We start from the raw sequence: 20,247 nt of genomic DNA on the forward strand, positions 1-20,247 counted from the left end.
GGGGCAGAAAGTCGAGGGCAAATGACGTCACTTTGGTGAGCCGGAAGTGAAACGGACCGGAAAAGACCACGGAAGAAAACCGCATTTCGTTGACCTGTTTGTTTTGTTTGTAAACGTTTTTTCAGCGTTTTAATCGCATGATCTGAACGTCCTCATTTGGGTTAGCTTCAACCAAAACACGTTTGTTAAAGGACGTGAACACAAGTTCACCAAGAAGTTGTTGTTTTTGACGTTGGCCGATTTTTGTGTACTCGACGCTACTCGACGCATGCCGCCGGAAAGGTAAGAAATGCTCCCGTTTTACACATTGCAAGCTTCTCTTCTAAAGATATAGTTTGACTTGCAGTCATAATATCTCCGAATCCAATTGCCTTTAGTGTTTTTTTTAGTCGCTTCAAAGATCGCGCACAAGGACAGAAAAGCAGACGGCTCAATGATGACTTTTCCAATTCGAAATTCCTTTAGAGATCATTTGTCTTAAAACCAAAATCCAAATTGTGGAAAGACACTCCCTCCAGTAATATTGGGGATATCTGGCCACTTGATTTATTTATTTTTGGTAATGACCATGTAGTTTCTTAAAAAAGACATAGTATTGTAAGGCTTATATTTTTTAATAGAAAATTGTTCATTCATCTCCCATTTAGGCAGCAACATTTTCCCTTAGTTGTTTCTGTGGATTTGTAGTCAAGATCTTCCAATGATGATCAAGGAAAGTGTAGCCAAATTGTAGCGCAGAGGTTAACACACTCGACTCCCGTGTGGGGGACCTGGGTTCGGTTCCCGGTCGGGACACATTTTCACTTGGTTGTTTCTGTGTATTTGCAGGCAAGACACTCAAATGACGACCAAGGAAAAGTGTAGCCACTTGGTGGCGCAGAGGTTTGTTCACCGGACTCCCGTCTGGGAGACCCGGGTTCGCTTCCCGCTGTCGTCGTTTGGTTGATCGCCACAACACCATGTAGGTGAGTAAATGGAAGATGGAAAGAAAAGAAAAACTTTTTAATTTTTATGAAACACTTAGTCATACATTTCAGCAAAAGGTTAAGTTCCGAACTGCCTTCGGCAGTTCGGAAGACACTTGATGGACCTGTATGTGCGAAAGGCGTTCTCGGGTCGGCCTTCGGCCGACCCTCGACCGCTTGCTTGGTCAGTGAACCGCCGACACCGGGAAGCGAACTCACGTTCTCTCGGTGCAAAGGCGAGTGTGCAACCCACAACACCAACTCGTGCCCCACTTATACATGGGTGTTGAAACGTTTTATCCCAGGAAATGGGGTGAAACACTTAGTCATTTTTTCGACAAAATGCTTCATTCACCACTAAATACTTATATACTTATACATTTACCACTGAAGACTTATACACTTAAACACTTAGGCATTAGAACTTGTTCTTTTAACTGAATAATATTTGGAAAATCTTTGCAGGTACTTGGATTTGAACCCAGGACCTCAGAGGCGGGAGACTGATGACTTAGCCACCAGGCCACCACCCTGTGAGAGAAGGTAGTAGTACTTTCAGTACTTTTATCCCATTCATTTACGAAACATTTTATCTAAGGAAATGGGGTGAAACACTTAGTCATTTTTTTAGACTAAATGCTTCATTCACCACTCAATACTTATTCAGTTAAACACTTAGGCAGTAGTACTTATTCTTTTAACTGAATAATATTGGGAAAATCTTTGCCTGCACTGGGATTTGAACCCAGGACCACAGAGGTGGGAGGCTGATGACTTAACCACTGGACCACCACCCTGTGAGAGAAGTCTGTAGTAGAAACATAGTCATAGTATACATTTGTTGTTTTATTGCTGGGTCATCGTTGGTCACATACACTTTGCAATTTTAAAATGTACTGTAGTACATTAAAACATGTATTAACATACATCTGTACATCACATTCTTTTCAGTCTTCATGGTGACGTTGTTCTGCCAGTCACCCTCATCCTGACATGAGCGTGTCAGCCTTCGCTCACAGGGGTGCTGGAGACTCCTGGATGAAGGTGCAATCCAGGGGGCGCCGGTCAGTAGCAGTCTGTCAACAAACAAGAAGAAAAGGCGTGAACATTTCCTCCATGCTGCAACTTACATTCAACAAATATCTTGGACGTACATGAGCCTTGTGAGGATGAGCCAGAAGCCAACATTCATTCATTATGTATATAATAAAGTCAAATATATTATTGCTCAAATGCCTCAGTGTTTTTTGTATTTTTAAAGAAAACAGCCTTACTATACATTGTCATTTTTTAACAAATAAAAGCCTTACTATACTTACTACACTATGTCGTTTTTTGAAGTAAAAAGCCTTACTATACTATGTCGTTTTTGAAGAGAAAAAGCCTTACTATACTATGTCGTTTTTTTTCGAAAAAAAAGCCTTACTATACTATGTCGTTTTTGGAAGTAAAAAACCTTACTATACTATGTCCTTTTTCGAAGTAAAAAGCCTTACTATACTATGTTGTTTTTTGCGATAAAAAAGCCTTACTATACTATGTCGTTTTTTTTGCGATAAAAAGCCTTACTATACTATGTCGTTTTTTTTGCGATAAAAAGCCTTACTATACTATGTCGTTTTTTGCGATGAAAAGCCTTACTATACGATGTCGTTTTTTTCGAAAAAAAAAGCCTTACTATACTATGTCGTTTTTTGAAGTAAAAAGCCTTACTATACTATGTCGTTTTTTCGAGAAAAAAAAGCCTTACTATACTATGTCGTTTTTTCGAAGAAAAAAGTCTTACTATACTATGTCGTTTTTTGAAGTAAAAAAGCCTTACTATACTATGTCGTTTTTTCGAGAAAAAAAAAGCCTTACTATACTATGTCGTTTTTTTAAGTAAAAAGCCTTACTATACTATGTCGTTTTTTTGAAGAAAAAAGCCTTACTATACTATGTCGTTTTTTTTTGAAGAAAAAAGCCTTACTATACTATGTCGTTTTTTTTTGAAGAAAAAAGCCTTACTATACTATGTCGTTTTTTAAGAAAAACAGCCTTACTATACTATGTCGTTTTTTTTGCGATAAAAAGCCTTATTATACTATGTCGTTTTTTTAACCTAAAAGCCTTACTATACTATGTCGTTTTTTGAATAAAAAAGCCTTACTATACTATGTCGTTTTTCGTAAAAAAACGTATAGTATAGTAAAGAAGAAGGCTTCCGATAATACATGGGCATTTTCAAAGAAAGCTTGACTGTATAAGCCTGGTTTGAGTAGCACGAAGACTCCTGGACTAGATGTGACATTTGTTTTAATGGCGAATAAGTTGTTTAGCTGACTTACATGACCATGTTTGGTTAAGCCGTCCGTATTTTGTGTACAAAAAGTAAAGCTGTTATTTCCTGTGTTACAGGGAAAAACACTGGCAATTTGGACGTCAACATTCTTGGCGCGTGTCAAGTGTGTGCTTGCAGACGTCGCATTCCGTTGGCTTCACGGCTCAATTTGTTTTGCTAGCGATGCCGGCGATATGGCCTCCTGAACATTTGCGACGTGTGTCCACATGTAGCGGACGCTCACTTAATGTGCGTGATATGGACACGTAAACTGGAAATGAAAGCGCTCGGTACATATTTACTTCTCAAGTCATTTACAATATTCAAAGTCCAATACAAGCCTCCGACAAATACACACAGTCCAAACATTATTGAACTCATAAAAAGCTTTTCTTTAACAAAGAATTGCCTTACTATACATGGTCTTATTAGCTAAATTAACTACATGGTCTTTTTTAGGGAGACAAAAAAGCCTTCTGATACACGGTCATTTTTTAAGAGAAAAAAGTTAAGACTAAATAAGGCTTTTTTTAAGAATAAAAGGAGTGGTTGATGTTATAAAGCAAGTCTGGTGGCTCTATCAACGTCGACGGCAGGAACACATAACAATCAAAGTCAGACGCACGGCCGTATAAAAAAAAAAAAGTCTCGTAAAACACATTCGCTGAGCGGCGCCTGTCAGCGGATGAGCTGGGAAAACGTTTTCCCCCGTCGGGGTCAAAGGTGACGCGGGGTGACCAAGTGTTGACAGGTGTGAGTGCCAGTGTGTGTGTTCTCTTTTCATGTTCACTTCCTTCTTTTCTCACGTGTGTCTTTACTCTCCGGCACCACATTCCCACCACCACCGCGCGCGTGCGTGCGTGCGTGCGCAGAAAAAAAAAAAAAAGAAAGTAAAAGTGGCGACGGGAACCAAAGTGGCTTTTGCAAACACGCAAAGCTCACAATGAAACAAAGCGCTTGCGGCTAAAAATGGCCACGTGCTCGCTGAAATGACAAAAGAAAAGCGCAAGTCAAAATCAAATGCCACACGTGCCAGTCTTTCTTGTTCAAACAAGTCGGACATCTATTGTTGTCATTGACAGCTTTGTGCTTTAAATAGAAAAGATTTGGCTATCAAATTGGACTTTCCCTCTTCACTTATTGCCTTTAACCGGCAGAATAGACATTTCCGCTAAGGAATGCAATTCGCAAAGGCCATAAAATGGATTTACCTCCGAGAAAATACTCAATTTGAACTGTACTGAAATGTGATGTGGCCGCAGGAGGAGGGCAAAAATAAATAAATAAAAAAAGTGGTAGTAAAAGCGCCGGCTCGGGGGGGGGGGGGGGGCTCACCTCCGCTTTGGGGTTCCGCCGCTTAAGCGGCGGCCGACGGCCTTCCTGGCCTTCCCGCTGGCATCCGCCTCCCGCCGACCTTCGACCCGGGCCTGGGCGGGAACGCAGACTGGCCGTGACGGTCACCGGGGCCAAGCGCCAATCATCCAGTGACTACAACAACGTGGGCCAGCACCTGTCCACACAAAAACAATCATTATTGGCCACCACATTTTTCTTTTCTTCAATAAAAAGGAGGAGCAAAAAAAGGAGCACATTTCAAATCAATACATGCTATTTCTAGTTTTGTATCCAGAATGTTTCGATACTTATTTTGTGTATTTTAAAATGTCTATTAAAAAAAATGGACTTTTGCCTATGCGGGACATTTTTTCATACTATTCCAACAAATAAAATAAACTTAAATTGAAAAAACGCATTATTGAACTATGTTTTTTGTCATTACCCCTTCAATGCACCAATTCTGACTTAAGGGGTAAAAAAAAGAGGGAACTTTAAAAATAGATGTAAGGGCGACTTGTTTGTGTAGCAATGGTGCCCTCTTGTGAGTGAAAGCACAAACAACGGGAGACCTATTGGGACGTTTGGTCCTTCTTATATTGGACGACTTTGGATGGCAAAGACATGAATCAACTCCTGGTAAAGCACGTCAAAGTAGTATTATAGATATCGACCACCTTGCCACCGTCGTCGTCGTCGGGTTTCCGCTGGGATAGCCAGGTTAAATTTAGATTGTAATGTTTAAAAAGTTCGCAAATTCAAGTCCAAGCCGCGTGTTGTTAAAACAATCAAAAATTAGCCAAAAAAAGAATGCACGAAATGCAAAGAGAAGGTAACCATGTGGTCATGACTGACTTTGACCAGCAGAGGCCGCGTTCGTTACTCGGCATGCAAGGCCAAAGGTGAACTTGAACATTTTACAGCGAAGAAATGTCATGACGTGCAGTTAGATTGTTTTAATAAAACTAAGATTTGCTAAGTCACACGTGTGCGCATTTACTTACAATTCTGTATATTCATGAATGCATTTGTGACTATTTTGATTGTGAGCTCTTACCTTTCTTAAAGTTGGAGGGTGAATTCATTGTTGTACTTGGCTCGTTCAAACTTGCTCCAAAGTCACATTCTTTGCAGCAAATGCAAACTTAACTTGTAGCGGCACGTTTATTTGACATTAACAAATATATATACAAAGTATATAGCCATTTGTTTGCATGTTTTCGACGGCAATTGTTGTGCTCGATGTTTACCATGTGATCCTTCTCCATTTCCGGCTTTGCTCACGACACCCAGGTCAGAGGTCAGGGTAAGAAAAATAGCTGTCTTTTGCTATGCCGGTAATCATTTACATGGAAAGTGCATTTTGATTTGTAATTGTTGACAGAAAAATATGTATTAAAATACGAATTTAAAATATTCTTAATATGTTATCAACACTCCTAAACAAAAATATACAAGTATATTTGATTTCTTGTTAATAAAACATATTGATTTATTGTGCTAATGTATTTTCAACACTAATGATTTTATTAAATATTCTTTTACAATGAATAAATTCACCAAGGATCTTTCTGCAAAATACACATAAAATGTATGTACTATTCATAATACTTTTAAAAATGTTTACCCATCTTCATGAAAATACATTTTAATTTTCATGAGACAAAATGATTTAAACCATTACAACGTTTTTTTGTGTAGTCTGTAGGCAGCTGTTTTGTTTATATTTAAAAAGAGGAACAAGTTCCAACAAGGTTTCCTCTTTTATGCTTCTTGTTTCATTTTCCCAGCGTGTTAAAAAAGGCTCTCACAGCCAGCCACTCGGACACTTGCCTACAGTAAGTGGCCACCATTTTGTCCGTCTGCTATGGATGCTACATATACTTTTTAAATTTCATCATTTGAAATCCACTTACTTGGCGGAGATGCTGCTTCGCTTATTGGCCTTGGCGGGCACCGCAATGATGCTGTCTGGGGCAGAGAGCGAGAGCAAGTCCTTTTGCTCGTGGACGTGCGCCATCTTCACGTTGCAGTGGCCCGGAGCCTTCTGCCAGGTCACCTAACAGTCGCTGGGAATGGACGTCAACTGCCGTCAATACTCCAAAAATCGGATTTTTTTGGGTGTTTTCTAGTCCCTGGACGACGCTTCTCTTTGCAAACTTCTTCCCGAAGTCAACAGCTGGCTGATCCACGGCTTGTGGTAAGCGGCGAGAGCGTCGACCCGGACGCTCAGACGGACGCTTGACGCCGTCCCTCTTTGCAGGCCGCAGAAGATCCAGCAATGCTGCCGGTGTTGGCCCATGTTCGCCTCCGACGTGCAGGTGAGCTCGCCGTCCCTCCGTCCTTTTGTCCGGGACCCGACGCGTGGTCCATCCTTCAGGACATTCGGGGGCCGCTACAAGAACAATGGCCGTCTCTGTTGAAGAGTCGATCCAGCTTATGTTTCTGGTGAGTTCGGGCGAAGAAATACGGAAGACTGTTGACTTCTGGGCACGGACGTCCGTTCGGATTTCCCAGTCTGAATGGATTGGACACACAACATTTGTCCTTTTTGTGGGCCAGGAGGGACGAATGGGAGAAACACGGGGCTTGCGCGGGTTGCGTGGAAGGTCTCAACTCTCCGCTGGCCTACTTCAGCACGTGCCTGAAACTGCGACAACGCTTTGACCTGCAAAAGTGAGCCGACGGGCGAGTGCGTCTCTCGCTCGGGCCGGCGTGACCGTGTGTGTCTTTTGCAGAGCGCTGGAGGACGCCGGCGTCACGCCGTCCTGTCTGCGGCCTTACAAGGTCACCACTTTGACACCCTTCAAACTAACTAGTCATTTAAAAGGATATCAATGTCTTTTTCTGGCAGCTGGCCGAAGTGCAGAAGGCGCTGCTTCCGCTGGCGGGGGACAAGATGGAGATCCAGTGCATCAAAGACCACCAGGTGGACATTCATTCCATGGCATGAACATGAATGAAATGAACGAAGCGGACTTGTTCACAGGAGCGGGAGGTTTGGTTTCAAACCAAGATCCAATTGTCACGCAACATGAGCCTGGGCTGTCACCATGACAACAACGACGATGGCTCCTCTGGGGGCCGCCACCATGGCGGAGGCGGCTCGTCCTCCGGGGGCCACCCCTGCCCCGAAGGGGAGGCCTTCTACTACGTCCCCATCGACCACCAGGACCCGCTGCGCCCCTGCGGGTGACCCTCCTAGAGAAAAGCCACACTAACCTCCATGGTTCTAGAATATTCAACATATATTTCTCTATTTGGATGCTTCATTTTATTCAACTCATAAATATTTTCTTCATCGTATGACACGCCATTTTTTACAGCATGAAAACATTCCTATGTAAAATATGTATCTCCTCTACATGTGCAAACACACAATTTGATCTAAATACCACACGTGGCGGGCCTCTGGCCGCCACTTTGATACGCACCTGCGCTTTATAATGCATTTCTTTTTACAACGTGGATCCGGAAACCTTGGCGTCGGGCAGGAAGGCGCCGAGCCGGGGCCGTCGCCGAGCGTGCCGTCGAAGCTCCCCGTCCAGTCGCGTCAGCCGGGCGGCCGCCTTATCCAGGTCGGGTTCCGGGCCCACCAGAGCCCAGGCGCCGGGTCGGTCCGCCGTCCGGTGGCGGAAATACACGTCGAGCGACGTCTGGATCTCGTACTCCGCCTCCTCCTCCGACAAAGGCTCGTCTGAGATGTCGTCGGTTGGCGTCGTTCTGGAAGTCGGAAAAAAGAAACCTTTGGGTTAATGATGGAGCCAGCTTTCCCACTTGGAATGGAATCCATCAACAAGTGGACAGAAAGGATTGGAGCCATACTTAAATACACTCTCCCTGTTATTTTCTGACCTGCGCTGCTCCCGCAGGAGACGGAAAGCCGAGGCCAAGGCGCTCAGGCCCTCCGGGTCCTCCGGGACGGCCCGCCGGGCCCATTGGGAGCAGGCCGGGGAAAATGGCGGCGCCTGGTCTCCTCCTTCCCGCATGGCCGCTCCAAGCCGACAATTCAAGTCGTTGAGCTCCGCGGACATGTTGCCCAGCTATGGAGATTAAAATTAAAAAGTAAAGAAAAAAGTCGCAATTTCTCTACCAGATAGGGTAGAGAAATGTTACCTTTGTGAGAGAGCTGATGGTGTGGATCTTTTCCAGCATCTTCCAGTAGGACTGAAAGAGCAGCAAGAAATGAAAGTGGACCTTGTAGAGTCTTTGGCAAAGCTCCACCAGCTGGAAAACACCAAAACAAGCCCTTTGACCACCAACCAAAGAGTCCACGTGGAAAAGAATCGAAGGATCTCCGCTCACCTTTTGGTCTGGCGGACCGGTGCCGCCGGGACTTGTGGGAAAGCTCCTTTGGTGGTCACTCAGCCACTGACAATCAGTAAGCAAATGAAATAAGGAGCTAGCCACTGAATACTTGCCACGCTTACCGTGAGCAGCGCCTCCTGTTGGTCGTTGTAAGTATCCAGGTATTCTTGCAGTTCCAACACGCCAAATTTGATTTTGTCCAGGACTCCGGCGGACGCCACCTGCCGACGTGGCGTTAGCGGAGGTCTTTCTCGGCCCAGGTCTGACCACGGGGAACTCACGGCGTCGGCGTCCATCAACAACAGGGGGCAGCGCGCGCACGCGCTCAGCGTTTCTGACGAGTCCAGGAATTTGGCCGCCCAGCCCGCCGGGTAGCGGTCCAGGTGACGGGCGGCGTGGCGCGTCAGCGACCTCATTTGCCTCCGGACGCCCTGCCGGGTCAAAAAGTTCCCTTGCTGATGTACACTTGTAAAGTCATTTGGACAGACGTGAAAGGACCTTGCGGCGGCGTACCTGGAAGAGGCCAGCAAAGACGCCAAAGGTGTAGACGGCGCAGGAGCCGTCCCAGTCGGACGCCAGTCGCTCCAGGTGCGACCGCCAGTCCCCCTCTCCGTGGCCACGGGCGCGTGTCGCCGGCCGGTACGCCGTCAGGATGGCCGAGAAGAAGGGCGAGGGCGGAGACGTGAGCTCATATGGCTCCTCCTTCGTGTCCACGTCCTTGCAGAACGAGTTCTCCGTCTCCAGCGCCTGGCCGTCAAACCCGCGACAGACGGAGAGCGACTCGTCCGCCTCGTCGCCGTCTTCGTCCGTTTGCCAAAACTGCCAGAGAGCGAAAAAGCCACAGGAAAACAATGACGGGAGGAACGCCATCGGCTGAGTGGTTGTTAGCGGCCTCAAAGTAACCCCAATATTACAGTTGGAGAAATGGTACCGTCTGCGAGCGGGGAACGGAACCCTCCTCCGAGGACCGATCCCAATCGTCCGAAAGGGGCAGAGTGAGGTCCTCCGTGTCGCCTTTTTGGCTCCGCCCCTGGCCGTCGGGCGAGCGCCGTCGCACGCCCCAGTAGAAGTTGTCCGTCGTCTGGCCCTGCCGCCAAAGCCGGAGAAAAATAAAACAGTCTCGGTTATCCGGGCCTTTTTGGGCTAGAAAAAGTGAGAGCTGACCTCTCCGTCGTCCAGGAAGTCAAACTTTGGGAAGACCGGGACTTCTGGGCTCCCGTCTTGGCGGGGCGCCGGAGCAGGGGCCGGGAAAGGCCGCCGCTCCGGCCGGTCTGGCTGGCCGCAGTTGGAGGAGCGGTCCGGCGTTACGGAAGGGTTTTCGGCGAGAGCCGCTTCCCGCCCGAACAGGGACAAAACCTGCAGCAGTTTTTCGCCGGTGCTTTTCTGCAAAGAAAAAGCTATGAAGCCTCCAGTCCAAAAAGCCAACTTGGTTCGAATGTCATTACCTCGGACGCCGCCCCCGAAGCAACGGGGGGCCATGGATGGCGGGTCACCGCCGCCACGCTTCCCCTCTCGCCCCCACGCCGACCAATAACGGGTGTCTAAAAAGAAACAAAGCAAAAGTCAAGCGGCCCATCTGGAAAGTCAAAGGAAAACAATGGCTGACCTGCGACACGTCAAAATGGAAGTCCAGCGTTTTCCCAGACGGCGCCGGACCGGCCGAGCGCCTCACCACCAGCTTCAGGACGTTCAGCGCTTCCCTCCAGTGGACCGTCTGCACACCGTCAAGTACCCAAAAAATGAATGAAGGGGTTCTACGCAAGTGCTAAAAAGTCAGAGAGCAATTTGACTGGTTGCCTACCTGCGTAAATCTCTCCAGCGTCTTGAGCACCCCCACGTTGAAGGCCCCGACTGGGACGGCGTTCAAGTCCACGTGACTCAGCAGACTGTAGATCATTTGCAAAATGCTCCCCTGTTGGGTGGGAAGTGCCGTCTCCAACATCTGTGCGGGTGAAAAATGTCAAAAGCGGAATTGTGGGGGTTCCGCTAAGTTGTTCCCGCCCACCTGGGCCGCGTGCACCGGCAGGTGAGGCGCGGCGTCCGGGAAGGCCTCCAGGAGATAGCGGCACACGGCATCCAGCCACGAGAGGCCGTCACGTGCGTATGAGCGCGTCTGGTAGAGCGTCATGACGTGAGCCAGGTTGGACATCTGGCGCTCCTGGGCGCACACCTGCCAAAAAGACACATAAATTAATCTATCTCCAATGGTTGCCTATTTCTACCATTTGATTTTTGCATTATTTTAGCCAAACCCGAGCGATCCTCTCGGCGACATTCCGGCAGAGGGGCGTGGGGGCGTCGAAAGCCGCCAGCAGGTGCGGCAGCGTGCACAGGACGTTTAAGGGGAACCCTGGCGGAGATCCAAAATGGTGGCCCACTTTCGGGAATGTACGTCCCTGGGGTTTAACGTACTTGGATCTTGAGGGGCGTCTGTCAGCCTCAGGAAGAGCTGGAGCGCCAGGTGGGCGTCCAAGGCCGAGGCCTTGAGCAGCACGCGGCGGAGCCCCGCCCAGCCGGCAGATCCCAGCCGGGCCGCCGTCTTCTCCGGCGAGACGCGGGTCAGCGCTTTGGTGAGCAGCCTCAGCGCCGGCCGGTACTCCCACTCCGAGACCGACTCGGCCAGGGCCGCCGCCGCCCAGAAGACGGCGGCCAGCGGCTCGGAGGCGCGGCCCGGGCCCGACGGAGGCTCCGTGGCGGCGAGTGGGTCCGGAGACGACCGTCTGCGGGCCAGGGGTGAAAAGTTAGCCATGGCATTTCATTCCAATCAGAAGTTTGATACGCCAGGGGGGAAGGTGGGGAAATGTCGCCCACCTGCTGAAGATGTCCGCGGGCTCGTGGTCATTGGGCCACGGGGTCAGGTGGTCCGTCACGCATTCCAAAGTCAGCAAAAGCTCCATCACGTAGCCCTGCAAAATCATCCATTTAGACCTCACTAAAGGATTCTGTGCATGTCGAGCCATGGACTGACCTGCGCCTCCTCTCCTTCCTCCCCGACCACCTCCGCCAGCTTGGACAGCAAATGGAAGACGGCGCCCGTGCAGACGGGCCGGCGCAGGGCTCGGAACACCTGCAAGGAGCGTCCGGCGCGGTGGCGCGAGGAGCCGTCCAGGCCGTCGCGCAGGGCCACCTCGCTCAGCTGCCGCTCCAGTCGGGCATCTTAAAACGGGCAAACCGACGTCAGTTGGCGGACGCCGCCGTTTTGGCGCTTTGCATTACTTACCGCATTCTCCAAAGACGGAGAGCACGTGGCGCGTGAAGTTGGTCAGCTGCCCCGCGCTTTTGGGAAGCGGATTCTTGGGCGAAATGTCTTGGTGGCACCACAACGCTCCGCAGCTTGCACAAAACATCCAACATTTTAGTTGCGTATTTCATTATTGTTATCTTTAGCGTATTTTTCCGGAAGATAGCCAGTGCTACGTTAGCCCTTAGCTAACCCCGTGACTTGAGATTACCTGCTGCTTAAAAACTCCATCAGCTTTGTGATATAGTCTTCTCTTCTCCCGTCCGGACTTGAACCGGACGTCGGGGACGAACGACGCCGAGCCGAGTCCGGCGTGGGAGATGTCCGCCACTCCCCGACCACGTCCGGTGTCCCTACGGTGCCAAAACAGAGGAAACAGAGCAGCGTCAATTAGCGTTAGCATTACGGCGAGGCCTTTTCTCCTCTCACCGCACGTCAAAGAGTGGGACCGGGGCGATAACCGGACCGCGGGCCGCCACTGGCACAACGCCGTGGCAAGGTGGAGGAGGAGGCGCTTGCTGTGCTCCAGCACCTCTGCACGCCGGTGGTCCATGCCTAGAAAGCAAAGCACAGCCATGACATTCCATTTCTAGCTTTATTTCTTTCCAAGGGTTCACTGACCCAAAATGGCGGCGTGCAGCAACAGCGGGAGGTGGGCGGCCCAGTCTTCCCTCACGCCGTGGTCCACCACCAGCTCCGTCAGGAATACGACGGCGACGTCGCACCTGCGGCGGGGGCGATAGAGGGGCTGGCCGTGATGGCAAACTCCAAGACGGAGCACGGTGACGTGCACACCTGCCAAGCGGCACCCCGGTCGCCGGGTTCTCGGGCAACGGGTCCGAGAGGGGAGCCCGGCGGCCTCGGTCGAGAAGAGGCGAGCGCTCGCTGGCCGACGCCCACGGCGAAGGTTCACCTGGGATGGAAAATGGAAAATGCTCCGCCCTGAGGACGGACGCAAACAAATGACATACTAGGCGGGAGGGCGCCCACTCCAAAGTCTAATCCAGAGTACCTCTCCTGGTTGTCCTGGTGGTGGTCTGGATCTGGGTCACATTCTTGGCCCGCCACCAAAGACGGGGTCTCTGCAGAAACAATACAAATGTGTTTTTATTATATTCATTTAATTGGATTTAAGCGTCGACTTTTCCCACCCGGGACGTTGGCGGCCACCTGGCTCCAGCCATAAAAGGGCGGAGCCTGGCCACGGCACGCCGCCGGGTGGACGACCTCCGTCCGCGACAACTCCGAGAGCAAGCGGTCCACGGTTTCCGTCGGGTTTTTCCGACACAGGTAGACCACCACCTTCTTGATCTAAATACACCAAGGGGCCAAGGTGAATAAACCACTTAGGCCACGTGACGTCTTTTGGACTGGCACGGGAAATCCCTCACGGAGGTCAGCAGCGGCGTGTCGCTGGCCACGCCGCAGAGGCCCATGAGGAAATGCAGCGTGGCGTCTAAGTTGCGGCTCCGCTTTTCGTTGCACGCCAACGCGCTCCAGGCCTTTTCCATCTCGGTTCCGGGTACGTCGTCACCATACTGAAAAGAAAAAGCATAGATTATGTGGTGACCAATCATCTTTTTGTTATTTTTTTGTTATTGTCGGTCAATTGGACTCCAAGGAAGACCTTACCTTGGAAGTCATGTACATCAGGTTGTCGAGCACCACGGACGCACCGTCTTGGCCGTCGTCGCCTCCACTGCCGAGCTCGACGTTGCCCAGCCAAGGCAGCAGATAGGTCAGCATGACCTGCCTCCCTTGGCCACGAGCGGCGGGGAACCTCCGGCTGACCTCTGGAACAAATATGTCAATGACAGCCAAGGTATGGATAGCTCAGAAGAAAGAGTGGACAAAGACTTTGTAACGAACCAGAAAAAAGAGGGTGGGTCAGTTGGGGATAGGTCGCGGCCAGCCGACGGGAAAGCTTCTCGGGTGAGACCGCACCGCCGCCATCGAGGACGCTTCCGGCCTTCTGGGAGTCGGCCAGCGGCCCCGCCTCTAGAATCTGCATACAAGAATGGCGGCCGTCAAACCAGAGCTCCGCCTCAAGTCCCGCCCAGGTCTTGGCCTCACCCGCATCAGTTGCAGCGAAAGGTCATAAATCTCTCTGTTGCTGTCCCACGCCTTGAAGAGCACCAGATTGAGCAGCGTCACGGCATCGCCCGGGAACTCCCTGCGGGGAAATTCAAAAAGAGCGCTCAGGAAGCAAAGTCTGCAACCATACAAGCCCAACCCTACGTACCCGCTGGCGCACGCGGCGGCGATGGCGCCGAAGCAACCCGAGGCCAGCCGGTGGGAACCCGAGTAGCAGCGGTCGGCAGCCCACTCCCAGAGGTGGACCTGCTCGCCGTTCAGTTCCAGGAGGAGGATCAGCAGCTCGCGGCCCAGCCGATGGACCTGGAAAATCCAGATCCAATATTACTTGGGTTGTCAAATTTACCCCCCGTTCCCATTTTCCCTTCCCAAAGAAAAGAGCGGTCGCCGACCTGCAGCTCCGGGCAGGCCAGGAAGTCGTCCAGCCACTCGTAAAGGTATCCGCCCAAAGACAGGCCCACGTTGTCGAAGGCCGGCCCGCAGCACAAGACGGCGGACGCCGCCTGCCGGAGAAAGGGACACTTTCCTCTCGCGGCCCTTTTTTTAACGTCCACCGCCGGCGTCGTACCTTCAGAGCGCTGTGGCGGTATCGCGTGATCTGCATGGCCGGCGAGGGGGTCGGGGTGACGCGGAAGGGCCCCGCCCACTGGCCGAAGAGGACGAAGAGGTGATGTCGCAGGCTCTGTTGCGGGAACAGGAAGCGCCTGTGGTGCACTTGCAATTGGAGGCGGGGAAACGGAAGGACATAGTCACAATACAGATAAGAAATATTGCTTCCCTTCATTTCCCTCATTTGATATTGTTGAAGAAGCCGGCCCACCTGGCACACGCTGGATGAGGAGGGCCACCGTGGCGGCAAAGTGAGCGCGGCTGTCCTCCAGGATCTCCGAGTCCCGCTCGTCCTCGGCTTCCAGGAGCGTCCGGCTGCAGTCCACGTAGTCCAGGAAGAGGGCGCCGAGGGCCAGGGTGTCGCGCTCCAGGGCTCCGTTGGCGCTGCGTAAGGACGGGACGGCGGGCATCGAGTGGGTGAGCCTCAGATTTTTTTTGTCTTTTTTGACGTTACCTGTCGCTGAGCACGCCGCCGTCCGCCAGCAGCTCCAAGACGCGCAGCAGGTGAAGTCGGAGAAGGTCGCGGCGCTCCCGTCGTTTCTTGTTCTGGAAAGAGTAGGCGGGCCTTTTTATCTTCCTTTTATTTTGTATTTCACCCCATCTCAACGACGCACCTCGGGTCTTCGTTCCAGCGCTTCTTTCATGAGCGGATGCAATTGCTCCACCAGTTCTCTGAAGCCAGAAAGAACAGCACCCATCAGATTCCACCACCTGACCTTCGGCCTTTGGGGTAAATACCTAAAGATGAGGGAGTTGGCACGGCCCAAGGCCAGGACCAGGGCCTCGGTCAGCTCCGCCTTCTCCGCCCGCAGGAGGGGAAGCCAGCGCTTGAGGAGCCAAGACGCCGACGGGCAGTCCGACGCCACCTGACGTGGCAGAAGAACAAATGTCTGATATATTTCCTTTCACAATCGGACATTCATCAATGAGCTTTTGCTTAAGACGGCATTCAAACATCATTTTCACATTCAAAATCTATCTATATAATAGCTCAAAATAGTTCAAAGAAAACATTTATAGGATGCCAGTCTTCATTTGACCTTCCTCTTACCCTGTTGTCATGGGCGGACGCGTAGTCGGGCGAGGCGTTCTGGGGCGTGGACGTTCTGGGCGGGGTGGCGCCGGCCGTGGCGGGTTTGGCCGTCCCCATGCAGAGGATCAAATAGTTCCGCCAAAGGGCCACGTGACTGTCCGGAACGCCCCCCGTGCTGCTCTTCTTCGCGTTGGCCGGGTTACTGGCCAATTGCAATCATTTCAAATACAATAATACTCATCATTTCATAAAGTAAACGTAGACGGACGCTCACTTTGGCTCGACGGCGGGCACCAGCGTCCGCAAGCGAGCGAAAGCGTAGGTCCAGGCGTAACCCAGGGCGACGGGGCAGCGCCGGGGCAGGCGGTCCCGTCGCAACAGGCCGTACAGGCAAAGCCCCCAGGGGTCTTTGGACGTCCGCGCCCCGATCCAAGCGTGCGACGGGCTCCGGGTATCGTGGCGGTCGCCCACCAGCCGGGGGCTCCACTCGATCAGTCGCTGGAGGTCCAAGCGCGCCTCGGGCTGCGAAAGGAAGAGAGATTCAGACCTCCGGTTTGTTGGGAGTTTCTTTCCGAACCCGACTCGACTCACCACGTCGGAGACGGCCACGTCGGCTAGACTGTCCACGATGGCGGGGCTCAGACGGTCCATGACCTCGATCAACGGTTCATCATTGTCATCCTGCAAAAGACGAGGAGGGAGTGCGGATTAGTGCTAGAAGGGACGCGGCTCTCGCTTGTACCCACGCCACTTCGCCGCCCCGGGCCTCACCTGGGACTGGCCGACGACGGCGAAGAGGCCGGCGACCTCCTTGAGGATGTCGACGGCGAGTCTCCGGATGTTGAGGTCGCACGAGCAAAGCAGCACCAGGGCCAGACCCTCCACGGCGTGCAATGTGGCGGCGTGAGGACCGTGTACCTCAGCCCCGCGGGAGCTCCTCCCTGCCGCCGCCGCCGTCGTCGTCTCCGTCAGTTTCCATTGGTTGAGCAACTGGAGAAGCAGCTTGAGCGAGTCCTCCAACACCCCTTGGTGAGCGTCGTGAACGTGGTGCAGCACAAAGGCAGCGAAGCCCAAAACGATTTCTTCCCGCCAGTCCGAGAAGTCCACCAGCAGACTTTGCAAAGAGTTCCGGGCGATGAGTCTCAGCTCGTCGTCCATGTGGATCGTTAGCCTAGGCACAAGGTCATTATTCAAGCGTCACCTGCCCATTTTTGGAGTATGGACATTCTAACGCCATTGACCCGGTCCGTCGTCTCACCTGGACAGCAAGTCGATGAGCTCCGTCTTGGACATCCCGTCCGGCATCAGGCGAGGAATGGCGGCCACGCAGGTCCTGAACAAGTCCATCTTGGGTTTGCGTTCAGCTCTGCGAACCAGTTCCAGCGCATTTATCACCCATCCCTCGTAGCGCCGCTCTGATGTACGTACGTGATCATTTCTTGGGGCTCTCTGTTCAATGTCTGGGCGTGGCTCATCATCATGGCGCGCCCCACCTCCTTGTCCAAGCGCCTCAGGATGCCGTCCGCGGCCTTCCGAACGCGGGGGTAGTAGTGGGACAATCCTGAAGAGGGAGCCGACGGCACGGTTAGGCCAAAAAGGCGTCGTCGGCGACGGCGACGACCCCACCGATGGCTTTGGCCTCTTTGTCCGTCAGCCTCTTGCCGAGGTACGTCGTCTGGGCCGGCGGGGCGTTCCCCGAGGGAAAAGCGCAGCCGGTGTCGGGCATGGGAGGCTCGCCGTCCTTCCGCTGAAGATTGTCGGCCACCACCAGGAAGGCTTGCAGTCCGATGTTCATTCTCTGAAAAGGATAGGCGACAGTTCCAAGATGGGCGCTCCCACCGTCGTCCGATTTATTCCGTGCGTTTACCTCCGGATTGAGAGTGAAGGACTTTGCCGGTTTCTCCACACTCAGGAGATCCAAAATGATTTCTTTCATGGCAAAGTCCAGTCTTTCCTGACGTGTGGAGGGAGAGAAAAGAGGCGTTTAATAGCATCCAATGAGAAAATGTTGGCGTTCTCAACTCACCTGCGCTATAAATTGGACAATCTTGACAAAGATGTTGAGCGGCATGTCTCGCGGGACCACGCCGCGAGACCCTTTGGGGAAAAGCGTGGCCACCATGCCGTTGAGGCGACTGCAGAAGAAGAGACAGTCTTAGAAATGAGCTAGAGCTGAGTTTAGGTCAAAATTCTAACCTGATAAAGATTTGCTTTACGTCAAGGATAGCTAACTGGCTAACTGGCTAGCAGGCAGGCTGACCTTTGCGTGGCGGTGTTGCTCTCGCACTTGATCCGGATCACGTAGACCCACAGCAGGCGATACAGAGACTCCAGCGCCACGCCGGCCATGTCGGGGTCTCGGCTCTGCCGCCCGACCGCAACGGAGGGTCACGACCCGACTTGGCGGTCTCCCCCAAAGGGCGAAAGCGGCCTTACCTTGAGATGGGACAGGCAGTTGTTGAGGAAGACGTGCCATCGGCCGAGGAAGAATTGCTTCTGGCTGACACAAAGCAAGCATGTCACTAGCGGGTAAAAAGCCTGTGGACACAGCCAGAAAAAAGAAAGGACGTCATATTTTTTGGGGGAGCTTTCCAGGTCCAGCCATTTTGAGCGCATTCCCAGGACGGACCAACGCGTGCTTCTTCCTGGCCGAGAGGTCCAAGGTGCTGTCGTACAAGCTTTCCACAAAGTTCCTCAGGCAGGGCACGTTCACCTCGTTCTTCACCGCCTGCCACGGAGACAGACTTTGGCCCAAAATATCCCGCCGCCGTGGGGTCGAAAACAAACTTACCGCCGCAACAGGAACCAAAATTTCCACGAAAAGCCCGGCCAAAGCGTGCTTAATGTCCTTTTCCTTGACTTCCAGGAAGTAGTGGGCCCATTCCTTCAACAAAAACAAATAGTATAGAGTTATTCCAGCAAATAAATATCTCTCTCTATAATATCTAATCTAGCAACTTTGAAATAAAGTACCTGCGTGAAGTGAAAGAACGCTTCAAAGTCCTCCAGCGGATACATTTTAATCCGGAAGAACTTGAGTCCCACGATGAGACAGACGGTATTTTGGACCACCCGCGGACTCTGCTCCTTCCGCCTCAGCTCCTTCAGCTCCGCCATGAACCTCTTCTTCACGGCGGGAAACCTAAAGACGCAGGACACCCACGGTCACTTCCCGGAAAATGACGGAAGTGCTTCAGATGTCGCCACTTTTTCCAGATGTGTGGACCCCTGGCAGAGACCCCTATTTGACTTCTAATCTATTGCATCATTCCTAACTGTGAGAAAAAAAATGCTTATCTTGACGCAAACATGGCGTGAGAAAAGGAGGCTTAAATAGATGTGGAATGGCGCTCTGGTTGTGATTAAAAACAGAGCGCTGGCACACATCATTTTCCAGTCCTAATTTGGTGAAATGTCCAAAAATGGTGCCGGTCGGAGAATCTGGGAAATCTACTCCCGCACTCACTTGGACTGAGCCAGGACTCCGATGACCTCGGCGTAGAGGTCGGCGACGGTGCGCACGTCGTCGGCGTTGAGACCGTGGCATCTGAAAAAGCGGACGAGGGTGAGAGTACAAATGGTGAGTGGATAAAAGTCAAAGGCTTTATTTACCCTTCTTTGTGTCTGAAGTGCTTGAAGGCCAAGTGGATGACCTCGTCCACCGAGGCGTCCAGGACAGGTTGAAGGGCCATCTGGCAGACCAATGGATAGCATTTTTATGGCCTTTAACTACAGAAATCTAACCTACTATATTGTACATTTATACCTACAATGTCTGTCTACCTAGCAATCGCCATTATTTACTTATGCACACATCTCCACTTGCTGAAGTTTCACCTGTTTGAGCAGTTGTATAAGGGTCAGGCAAAAGATGAATTCCACGGCCAGATCTCTCCTTTCCGGCAAATCGTCCCTGCGCGGCACGTGGCCGGAAAAGACCAAAGGGGGACGATGAGAGGAGGCCGATTGGACTTTTTATTTGGGCTTTGGCAACGGTACCCCCGCGCCGGCTCCTCGGGGCCCACTTGACGTCGACGCCAGTCCAGCACGGTGCGCAGGACGGACGGCAGGCAGAACTCGGACAGGGAGCTCATGGCGCTCAGCAGCTGTCGGGGAAAGGACGGTAAGTATTCGGGGCGCTCGTAATTATAAAGACTTAACCACGCGTCGGAGTGGAAAGCGGACGGCCCGCCGGGGTGGGATGGGCCGGCTTGACGGCTCCTCGGGGAAAGAGAGGAAGGAACGGGCGGGTCGGGAAGGCACGGGAAGGGAAGGCACAGGAAGGGAGGGGTCGCCGGCCGGCACAAGCAGTCCCTTGATTGAGAAGAAGGAGCGCTCTGTG

General features: G+C 51.7%; 2 protein-coding genes and 2 long non-coding RNA genes across 10 annotated transcripts; 2 read left to right on the top strand and 2 right to left on the bottom strand.

Annotated features, from left to right (window-relative positions):
- The first annotated feature begins 21 nt into the window (after positions 1–21).
- Positions 22–2,284, top strand: LOC144200382 (uncharacterized). Of its 4 annotated transcripts, none has more exons than XR_013327102.1 (5): positions 22–282; positions 829–1,201; positions 1,431–1,508; positions 1,715–1,771; positions 1,917–2,284. It is a non-coding gene; the product is annotated as an uncharacterized LOC144200382 (long non-coding RNA). The 4 variants fall into 4 exon arrangements; XR_013327101.1 differs by having other exon boundaries at positions 1,715–1,762; XR_013327099.1 differs by lacking the exon at positions 1,715–1,771.
- LOC144200383 (uncharacterized) lies at positions 1,850–5,899 on the bottom strand. Its single transcript, XR_013327103.1, has 3 exons — positions 5,678–5,899; positions 4,621–4,795; positions 1,850–2,041 (listed from the first exon to the last, which is right to left on the bottom strand). It is a non-coding gene; the product is annotated as an uncharacterized LOC144200383 (long non-coding RNA).
- Positions 5,711–7,926, top strand: rnaset2l (ribonuclease T2, like). Of its 4 annotated transcripts, none has more exons than XM_077722502.1 (9): positions 5,711–5,926; positions 6,411–6,674; positions 6,753–6,820; positions 6,884–6,941; positions 7,001–7,068; positions 7,183–7,296; positions 7,359–7,407; positions 7,475–7,549; positions 7,610–7,926. In XM_077722502.1, exons 2-9 carry the CDS (start codon positions 6,492–6,494, stop codon positions 7,814–7,816), a joined length of 822 nt encoding a protein of 273 aa, XP_077578628.1. In that variant the 5' UTR covers positions 5,711–5,926; positions 6,411–6,491; the 3' UTR covers positions 7,817–7,926. The 4 variants fall into 4 exon arrangements, with proteins under 4 accessions (XP_077578628.1, XP_077578627.1, XP_077578624.1 ...); XM_077722501.1 differs by lacking the exon at positions 5,711–5,926 and having other exon boundaries at positions 6,394–6,458; positions 6,546–6,674; XM_077722499.1 differs by lacking the exon at positions 5,711–5,926 and having other exon boundaries at positions 6,396–6,458; positions 6,540–6,674.
- On the bottom strand, positions 6,328–20,088 carry LOC144200585 (protein furry homolog). Its single transcript, XM_077722829.1, has 52 exons — positions 19,905–20,088; positions 19,743–19,818; positions 19,518–19,597; positions 19,372–19,452; positions 18,879–19,047; positions 18,697–18,789; positions 18,535–18,633; positions 18,342–18,443; positions 18,166–18,269; positions 17,932–18,040; positions 17,773–17,859; positions 17,532–17,703; positions 17,334–17,466; positions 17,164–17,271; positions 16,677–17,076; positions 16,180–16,586; positions 15,924–16,107; positions 15,611–15,738; positions 15,487–15,544; positions 15,327–15,418; positions 15,084–15,256; positions 14,832–14,977; positions 14,656–14,766; positions 14,412–14,566; positions 14,243–14,342; positions 14,039–14,174; positions 13,802–13,962; positions 13,561–13,707; positions 13,321–13,480; positions 13,182–13,251; positions 12,965–13,111; positions 12,791–12,894; positions 12,599–12,724; positions 12,381–12,522; positions 12,149–12,261; positions 11,897–12,084; positions 11,740–11,834; positions 11,341–11,648; positions 11,181–11,278; positions 10,934–11,098; positions 10,730–10,870; positions 10,535–10,642; positions 10,374–10,469; positions 10,093–10,311; positions 9,860–10,015; positions 9,442–9,747; positions 9,210–9,359; positions 9,051–9,149; positions 8,926–8,991; positions 8,737–8,847; positions 8,476–8,663; positions 6,328–8,343 (listed from the first exon to the last, which is right to left on the bottom strand). The coding sequence occupies exons 1-52, from the start codon at positions 19,997–19,999 to the stop codon at positions 8,079–8,081; spliced, it is 7,527 nt and encodes a 2,508-aa protein (XP_077578955.1). The 5' UTR covers positions 20,000–20,088; the 3' UTR covers positions 6,328–8,078.
- Between the last annotated feature and the right edge of the window lie 159 nt (positions 20,089–20,247).

Source organism: Stigmatopora nigra, chromosome 8 (genome assembly GCF_051989575.1).
Source record: "Stigmatopora nigra isolate UIUO_SnigA chromosome 8, RoL_Snig_1.1, whole genome shotgun sequence".
NCBI lineage: Eukaryota > Metazoa > Chordata > Actinopteri > Syngnathiformes > Syngnathidae > Stigmatopora > Stigmatopora nigra.